Genomic DNA, 9,378 nt, shown 5'->3' on the forward strand with positions numbered 1-9,378 from the left:
GAGAGTGTCTCAAAATAAAAAAAAAAAAAGGGTTGAGTCAGAAACACCAATAGAGGCCAGGCATGGTGGCTCACACCTGTAAGCCTAGCACTTTGGGAGGCTGAGGCAGGTGGATCACCTGAGGTCAGGACTTTGAGACCAGCCTGGCCAACATGGTGAAACCCTGTCTCTACTAAAAATACAAAAAATTAGCCGGGCATCGTGGCAGGCATCTGTAATCCCAGCTACTTGGGAGGCTGAGGCAGGAGAATTGCTTGAACCTGGGAGGCGGAGGTTGCAGTGAGCCAAGATCACGCCACTGCACTCCAGCCTGGGCAACAAGAGTGAAACTTCATCTCAAAAAATAAAACAAACAAACAAAAAAAAAAAAAAAAAAAAAAAAACACCAATAGAAAAACAGAAACAGCACCTGCTCTATCTGAAATACAGCACCTAGATCAAGACATATCTATGAAGCCTGATAAATTTTGTTTACAACTGTGGAATTCATACATGTAAGTTCCCTGATAGATAGTATGTCAAGAGCTTTATAGTGATGTGTGGCCTTGGACCAATAAATGATGTACCTATACTACATGTGCCATTATTTCAACCCAAAAAGTCTAGGGGTGAATGTTTTACAAGTTGTCCTTTATCTCCCCTTAGGAAATAGGTTTTTTTTTTTTTTTTTTTGGTTTAAACCTTTTTAAGCCATGAAATGTTCCATAACTAACTGCTTCTTTCCAAAGAAAGCCTGTTTGAAATCCATCCCACCTTCTTTTCATGTTATGGACCAATCAAAATGTTCTCTTCTTTATTCATAGCAGCTAGAATAAACTGAACAATAGTTGTCTACTCAGTGTTATTCAATGCCAAGTGTTACTTCATCATAATGTTACAGCAGTGACTTGGGCATATTTTCTCCAATATATTTCAAAATAAATTCTGAAGAGAAAAAGTGATATAATTTCATTATTGAAGGTGTATCTGTACCTCCTGACATTTTGCCTTTTTTCCAAAGTTAAAATTATTTACATGGGCTGTGGACAGTGACTCATACCTGTAATCCCAGCACTTTGGGAGGCCGAGGTGAGTGGATTGCTTGAGCCCAGGAATATGAGACCTGCCTAGGCAACACAGTGAAACCCTGTCTCTACAAAAAAATACAAAATTTAGCTGGCGTGATGGCGCACATCTGTACTCCCAGCTACTTCAGAGGCTGAGGTGGGAAGATTACCTGAGGCTGGGAGGTGGAGGCTGCAGTGAGCCATGACTGCCCCACTGCACTCCAGCCTGGGTGACAGAGTGAAACCCTGTCTAAAGGAAGAAACATTATTTAAATGGATAAACATTTAAAACATTTAGATCAACTATAACCAAGGTTTTGATTAAATCTGTATTCACAGTCAGTACTTTTATTTTTTTTTTTTTGAGACAGGGTGTTGATCTGTGGCCAGGCTGGTGCACAGTGGTGCAATCATAGCTCACTGCAACCTCAAACTCCTGGGTTCAGTGGATCCTCCTGCCTCAGCCTCCCAAGTAGCTGGGACTACAGGCCCACACCACCATGCCTGGCTAATTTTTTTTTTCTTAGATACGGTTGCCCAGGCTGGTCTTGAACTATGACTATGTTGCCCAGGCTGGTCTTGAACTCCTGGGCTCAAGTAATCCTCCCACCTCAGCCTTCCAAAGTGCTGGGATTATCTCCACTAAAAATTTGATGCATTATTTTTTTAAAGGGTGAGTCAGCAAAATATGTCCTGACATGGAATGCTCTGAAACATGCTGCTGAATGAAAAAAAAAGAAAAGAAAAAGAAGAAAAACAAATTACAAGCTGACATTTACTCATAACAATGTACATAATGTAACTGGAGGGTTACTGTGTGTTTGCTAAGGATACACATGTTTATGTTAACCCACTGGCCAGGTCTGGAACTACACACACAGCCTAACAACAGCTGTTACTTTTTGGGGGGTTATGGGGTTGGTTAAAGAGACTCCAACTTTACCTGTTATGTTTCCATTTCTCACAGTGAAATGTAGTGGTTACATAATTTGTGTAATTAAAAGTTAATTTTTAAAAATAGCCACGATGTCCCTCAAAGAAAGAAAGAAAGAAAAAAAAAATATTAGCCAGTCATAGTGGTATGTGCCTGTAGTTCCAGCTACTTGAGAAGCTGAGGCAGGAGGATCACTTGAACACAGTTTTAGGGTACAGTGAGCTATGATCGCATCACTGCACTCCAGCCTGGGCAACAGAGTGAGACCCTGTCTCTAAAATTAAAATAAATAAAGCCTGGGCACAGTGGCTCACACCTGTAATAAACAACATTTTGGGAGGCCGAGGCGGGCAGATCACTTGAGGCCAGGAGTTCGAGACCAGCCTGGCCAACATAGCGAAACCCCATCTCTACTAAAAATACAAAAATTAGCCAGGCATGGTGGCGCGCACCTGTGGTCCCAGCTACTCAGAAGGCTGAAGCAGGAGGATTCCTTGAGCCTGGGAGGCGGAGGTTGCAGTGAGCTGCCACTCCACTCCAACCTGGGCGACAGACCCTGTCTCAAAAATAAAACAAATAACAAAATAAAACAAAATAAAATAAAATCAGCCACAAAAATATTACAAGGCAGCTGGGCCTGGTGGCTCATGCCTGTAATCTCAGCACTTTGGGAGGCTGAGGCGGGCAGATCACTTGAGCCCAGGAGTTCAAGACCAGCCTGGGTAAAACCCAACTCTACAAACAATAATAACAATAATTAAATAATTACAAAGCCATTTGCCACTTCAGGCTGCTGCAGGTTAATCTCTTCTTGAACACCACTGTCATGTTGATCTTTAGTTAGTTATTAGCTAATGATTTTTAAAATTGTATCACCCTTCCACTCATAAGTCCCTATGGCTCCCAAAACCAACTCCTTAACCTGGCCCCAGCCCAGATGTGTTCTGGCCTTCCACATCACCACCCCAGTGCCCTGCTCCTGAGGCATCTTGGAAGGTCATGAGGCCAGGTCTTTGCTTATGCAGTTCCCATCTGGAATGCACTGCACCTGCCTCTCTCCCTACTCAAATCCTATGCATAGTTCAAGGCCCAGCTGTGACTTCTTCACCTCTGTGGCCAGAACCCTAATGTCCCTGGCCTTCTTTTGGCTCTTAGCCTCAGGACTCAGCCCTTTCCCCAAGACCACACAGGACACTGACAATCTCCTTTAAACTGTAATTATTGCTGAGATCATTTACTTTATAAATTTTACTATCTCAACTATCCCTCACACAGTCCCACGTAGATACTACCATTATTCCTGTTTTACTGAGCAGAAGCTCAAGCTCAAACAGGTTAAGGGCTCTGCCCAAGGGCACACAGCTACTGTTATACAATGGCCTGTTCACTTTTCTTTCCCAGAAGACTGAAATCTCATTAGAGCCGAGACCGTGACTAGCTCATTCACCCTGTGTGCTTGACATTTACTGGTTGCTAAATAAATATGAATTCAGCCAGGCATGGTGGCTCACGCCTATAATCCCAGCACTTTGGGAGGCCAAGGTGGGTGGATCACTGGACGTCAGGAGTTTAAGACCAGCCTGGCTAACATGGCGAAAACCCGTCTCTACTAAAAGTACAAAAATTAGCCGGACATAATGGTGCACACCTGTAGTCCCAGCTACTCGAGAGGCTGAGACAGAAGAATTGCTTGAACCCAGGAGGCGGAGGTTGTGGTGAGCTGAGATGGTGCCACTGCACTCCAGCCTGGATGACAGAGCAAGTCTGTTTCAAAAAAAAAAGAATACATAAATATGAATTAAATGAATAATGCCCATTAGTGCCTTGAAATGTAAGTACCTTCTTTTCATTTTATTTATTTACTTTTGAGACGTAATCTTGCTCTGTCACTCAGGCTGGAGTGGAGTGGCACGATTTCGGCTCACTGCACCCTCCACCTCCTGGGTTCAAGCAATTCTCCTGCCTCAGCCTCCTGAGTAGCTGGGATTACAAGCGCCTGCCACCACACTTGGCTGGTTTTTGTATTTTTAGTAGAGACGAGGTTTCACCATGTTGGCCAGGTTGGTCTCGAACTCATGACCTCAGGTGATCCACCCCTCCTTGGCCTCCCAAAGTGCTGGGATTACAGGCGTGAGCCACCGCGCCTGGCCAGTACCTTCTTTATAAAACGATCATGGCAAACCTTCAGCTCACTTGCCAGGGCCTAAGTGTTTTACAGGGATTGTTGTATTTAGTCCAGGAACCATCCTAGACATAGGTATTTTGTATCACTGTTGGTACCGATGAGGGAATCTGAGGCTCAGAGGAGCTAAATAACTTAACCAAGGTCACAGCCAATAAAGAGGTTGGTTTGGGGACCGACCTTTGCAGGTTTCCATCACCTAGGGTACCCAACTCCTCTTCCCCCACTTGACCTAGTCCCTTTCTCAAGACCAGAAACAGACAATGGGCAGTGAGATGCCTTTCTTGGCGTCACTCAACAAATCAGAAACTGTGGATTCTGGGGACCCCAGAAGGGCCCACCTGCACTTCTGCCTCAGTCACCAGGGGCAGGGCCCTCCGGGCTTGTCTTGATGCCTTATTTAATACAACAGTAGGCACCGCGTCCTGGGCACAGACCTCCGGGAGGTTAGTGATAAGAGAGGCACCCACTCCTCACGGGGTCCCTGAGGCACCCACAGACCATGGCACCACCCGCCACTGCCGGGCTCCCGGGCACTCACCGTGAGCAGTGGACGGGGCAGGGGCGTGGGTGGGAGCATGGTGAGAAGCTTAGCAGCTCCATCCAGATGCGAATTGTCCCTCCCATACTTCCCGGGCTGCAGGAGCCTCCATTTAGAGCTCCCAAGGAGTCAGAATCCACACCTCCGCAAATGGGCCCGCTTTCCCAGGGGCCCCCTGCCCAGACCTTCCCTGGGCTCTGTGGGTTTTGACACCTCTCTGTAACCTGGCGGGGGGCCACCTCACACCTTTGGGCAACATAAAAGCTCAAGCCTGGAGGTGGCTAGCCCAGCCTCCCAGAGCCTGCAGCCCGGCCATGGCCCAGTCGCCTCCTCTGCAGAGCCTCCTTGGCCACGACCACTGGATCTTCGCCCAGGGCTGGGGCTGGGCTGGCCACTCGGACTCCACGTCCCCGGCCTCCTCCTCGGATTCGTCGGGTTCGTGCCCCTGCGACGGCGCCCGCGGACTCCTGCAGCCAGCGCCTGCGGGCTGCAGCTCCCGAGCCGCAGAGGCACCCGCGACGACGCCCAGACGAGCGCGCAGCGGGCCAGCGGGCGGACAGCGGCAGAGCGCCAGCGAGCGGGAGAAACTGCGCATGCGCACCCTGGCCAGCGCACTGCACGAGTTGCGCCGCTTTCTGCCGCCCTCCTTGGCGCCCGCCGGCCAGAGCCTGACCAAGATCGAGACGCTGCGCCTTGCCATCCGCTACATCGGCCACCTATCGGCCGTGCTGGGCCTCAGCGAGGAGAGTCTGCAGTACCGGCGCAGGCAACGCGGGGACGCGGGGTCCCCTCGAGGCTGCCCGCTGTGCCCCGACGGCGGCCCCGCGCAGGCGCAGACGCAGGCGGATGGGCAGGGGCGCGGGCCAGGCCTTGTCTCAGCCGTCCTCGCCGAGGCGTCCTGGGGGTCCCCGTCCTCCTGCCCCGGAGCCCAAGCCACACCCGAGCGCCTGGGAAGGGGGGTCCACTACACGGATCCCTGGGAGACACCCCCTTACTGCCCCAAGATACAGTCGCCTCCGTATTCGTCCCAAGGGACAACCTCCGACGCGTCTCTTTGGACGCCACCCCAAGGCTGTCCCTGGACGCAGTCATCCCCAGAGCCCCGGAACCTGCCAGTGCCCTGGATGACGCCCCCGGCAACCCTGGAGCTGGCTGCAGTGTATCAGGTATGTGTGGAGGCTCTCGCTGTGTTCCCCAGCCTCCAGTCTGCAGAGAATCTCATACTTTTTCGATCCCAGCTTATCTACTCCAGGATTATCTAATGGAGGGGAGAATGGAAAGAACCCCCGGCTCCTTGGGAGAAGAGGTTGGACCCTGGGAAGTTAAGGCCACCTCCACAGTCACCACAAGCAGTCTTCACAGCCGTGGGAAAGAGGGGGAGCCCGCCGACTTGCTCAGAGGGTGGAAGGTAGCAGGGAGGGCTTGCTGGCTTCAAGTGCTATTAAGGGTCTAGTGGGGGAAGGAATTCCCAGGGTAAGGGCAGCTTTTCCCCGGTGCATGGGCCTGGAGCTGGTGATTTCAAGTTTTCTTCAAGCTTCATTCATTCATGAGGCTCATGAATGACTCATGGTCCATAAAAAATCTATTAACTAAAATTTGTTGAACACTTTCTATGTGCCCATCATCATTCTTGGCACCTTACATGTATTATTCAGCCCCAGTAATGACCATGGGAAGTAGGTATTAACAGCTTCCCTAGTTTACATGTGAGAAAACTGAGACAAAAAGAGCTACCTGAGTTCTTATTGCTAGTGAGTAGCAGAACTGGGATTTAAGTCTTAGCAGAGTGTCTCCCGAGCCAGTGCTCTTAACCAGTTGGCTTTGCTGCATCCATTGCACCAGGGCTGCCCAGATGCTGCCAGCCACACCATGGCAACGAGCCAGATTCAAGATCTCTGGACATCAGGGAGCAGCCCACTAACCAGGCTGCTCTTCTCTCTCTTGCAGGGTCTCTCTGTGTCTCCAGAGTCCTGTCTTTCGCTGGGAGCTCCATCTCTCCTGCCCTACCCATCATGCCAGAGACTGCAGCCTCAGACCCCCTGGGGGTGCTGGAGCCACAGTGCAGAGGTGGTGCCCAACTCAGAGGACCAGGGACCAGGCGCCGCCTTCCAGCTCAGTGAAGCAAGCCCTCCCCAGAGCTCAGGCCTGCGGTTCAGTGGCTGCCCTGAACTTTGGCAAGAAGATCTGGAGGGGGCCCACCTGGGCATCTTCTACTAAATGGCCTTGGCTTCCCTCTTTCCATCCAGGAATCAGGCCTGTAGCATGGGTGCCTCCTCATTTGCTACTTAGTGGTTGTTCACGCTTTCCTTTAGCCAAGCCTCCCTTTTTCTAAGTGATGTCTTTCAAGGAAGCAGTGTTTGAAATAGATAGTGGGTATCTTCCCTGGATGGAGTCAGGGCGGGGGCAGTGTCCTCCACTGCTAGACACCCCCAGAATGCCTGGCGCTCTGCAGAGCACAGTCTGAGCTGCTCTAAGAAGAGGTCTCCTTTACCCCAAAGGCAGCTGGGCAGGGACAGGTGGGAGAATGGGTGTAGGAGGCAGGCCCCATACTCTGCTTCTTGGTGACAGTTGGCCAGAGCCCTATATGCTTTGATTTTTTTGTACTTAAAAAACACACACACACACACAACAAAAATTTGGTTTGGTTTGGTTTTTTGTCCATCAACCTGGGTTTTTCTTGCCTCTGGAAAAGGAAACATGTTTTCCTTCTGTGGGGAACAAGTTCTGCTGCTCCTTCCTTCCCGAATCCAGGCCTGCCAAGATATGTGTGGGCCCTCATTTGTCAGTTTGACCGTATTTATTGCGCTGGCGCTCCAGGGCCAAAAACTCCACCTGGCTTGCTGTGCAAGGTAGCACAGGTGGGCTGAACTTGGGCCTGCCCACTTGCCCCAGCCACATCACCACTGCCCTTTTGTGTTCTTCTGGGTGCATTCCTGGTGACTGGTGGGGTAGGTGCATGCAGCTGTGGACAGACAGACAGGACCCCCAAATGGGGAGACCACCGTCCCAGAGACCTGTGATTTAGGGCTCTTTCACAATGACATGAAATTTTCTTCAAAGAATGCTGGGAGTGGTTCCTATGTGCTAGGCCCAGTGTATTAGTTTGCGAGGGCTGCCATACTAGAATGCCACGGGCTGGGTGCAGTGGCTTATGCCTGTAATCCCAGCAGTTTGAGAGCCTGAGGTGGGAGGATCCCTTGAGGCCAGGAATTCAAGACCAGCCTGGGCAACGTAGCAAGACCCTGTCCCTACAAAAAACTTAAAAAAAAAAACAACCACAGACTAGGTGGCTTAAACAATGGAAATTTATTTTCTCACAGTTCAGGAGGCTAGAAGTTCAAGATCAAGGTATAGGCAGGTTTGGTAGCTTCTGGGGCCTCTCTCTGTGGCTTGCCTGTTCATTGAGCCCCCACACAGTCACACATCTGTCTCTATTGTCTGTGTCCTGATTTCTTTTAAGGGCACTAGTCATGTTGGATCAGGATCTACCCTAAGGGACCCATTTAACTGTATTTACTCTTTTAGGGATCTTTCTCCTAATACAGTCATATAGTTACATTCCGAAATATTGAATGTTAGGGCTTAAACATAAGAATTTTTTTTTTTTTTTTGAGACAGAGTCCTGCTCTGTTGCCCAGGCTGGAGTGCAATGGTGCAGTCTCGGCACACTGCAACCTCTGCCTCCCAGTTTCAAGTGATTCTCCTGCCTCAGCCTCCTGAGTAGCTGGGGTTAACAGATGCCTGCCACCATGCCCGACTAATTTTTGTATTTTCAGAGTGGAGATGGGGTTTCACCATGTTGGCCAGGCTGGTCTGGAACTCCTGACCTCAAGTGATCCACCTGCCTCGGCCTCCCAAAGTGCTGGGATTACAGGTGTGAGCCACTGCACCCAGCCCAACATAGGAAATTTTTTTCTTTCTTTTTTTTTGAGATGGAGTCTCACTCTGTCACCTAGGCGGGAGTGCAGTGGCATGATCTCAGCTCACTGCAACCTCTGCCTCCCGAGCTCAAGTGATTCTCCTGCCTCAGTTTCCCTAGTAACTGGCCTAGGTGCCTGCCACCATGCCCGGCTAATTTTTGTATTTTTAGTAGAGATGGGGTTTCCCCATGTTGGCCAGGCTGGTCTTGAACCCCTGACCACCAATGGTCCACCCGCCACGGCATCCCAAAGTGCTGGGCTTACAGGCATGAGCCACCATGCCCAGCCAAGCATAGGAATTTTATGGGAACACAGTTCAGCCACCTTGGCCTCCCAAAGTGCTGGTATTACAGGCATGAGCCACTGCACTCAGCCATACAGGAATTTTATGGGGACACAGTTCAGCCCATAACACCATGTGTTAGGTGCCAGAGAGTAAATATTCCCCAACTAATGTGAATTACAGGGAAATAAATGATCAAAGCCCAGGTCCTAAACACAGGATGGGTATTTGTGTGAGGTGCTTAGGAACCAGGATGCGGTAGCCTGGTGGGAGGCAAGGTTGGCAGTACCATCTCATTCTTGAGTTACCTGATTCCTTAGTCCTGCTGGCTTGATTGCGGTGTCTTAAGAGTAAGAGGCACTGCCAGGATCTTGGGAAAAGGACACCAAGATCCATTAGTAAAGGCTCCTGTGGGCATGGGAGCCAGTGGTGGTGGTAACTTCTTTCTGTATCTGCTGACTCAGGGAGGAGA

General features: G+C 50.1%; 1 protein-coding gene across 1 annotated transcript; it reads left to right on the forward strand.

Annotated features, from left to right (window-relative positions):
• Nucleotides 1–5,017: 5,017 nt before the first annotated feature.
• On the forward strand, nucleotides 5,018–7,071 carry MESP2 (mesoderm posterior bHLH transcription factor 2). The gene is made up of 2 exons (XM_010378623.2): nucleotides 5,018–5,869; nucleotides 6,651–7,071. Exons 1-2 carry the CDS (start codon nucleotides 5,018–5,020, stop codon nucleotides 6,918–6,920), a joined length of 1,122 nt encoding a protein of 373 aa, XP_010376925.1. The 3' UTR covers nucleotides 6,921–7,071.
• Nucleotides 7,072–9,378: the final 2,307 nt, after the last annotated feature.

Source organism: Rhinopithecus roxellana, chromosome 5 (assembly GCF_007565055.1).
Source record: "Rhinopithecus roxellana isolate Shanxi Qingling chromosome 5, ASM756505v1, whole genome shotgun sequence".
Classification (NCBI taxonomy): Eukaryota; Metazoa; Chordata; class Mammalia; order Primates; family Cercopithecidae; genus Rhinopithecus; species Rhinopithecus roxellana.

Coding starts and splice junctions, on each gene's coding strand:
- MESP2 (XM_010378623.2), top strand. CDS start 5,018: ATGGCCCAGTCGCCTCCTCTGCAGAGCCTCCTTGGCCACGACCACTGG. Junction 5,870..6,650: donor AGCTGGCTGCAGTGTATCAG/GTATGTGTGGAG, acceptor TCTCTCTTGCAG/GGTCTCTCTGTGTCTCCAGA.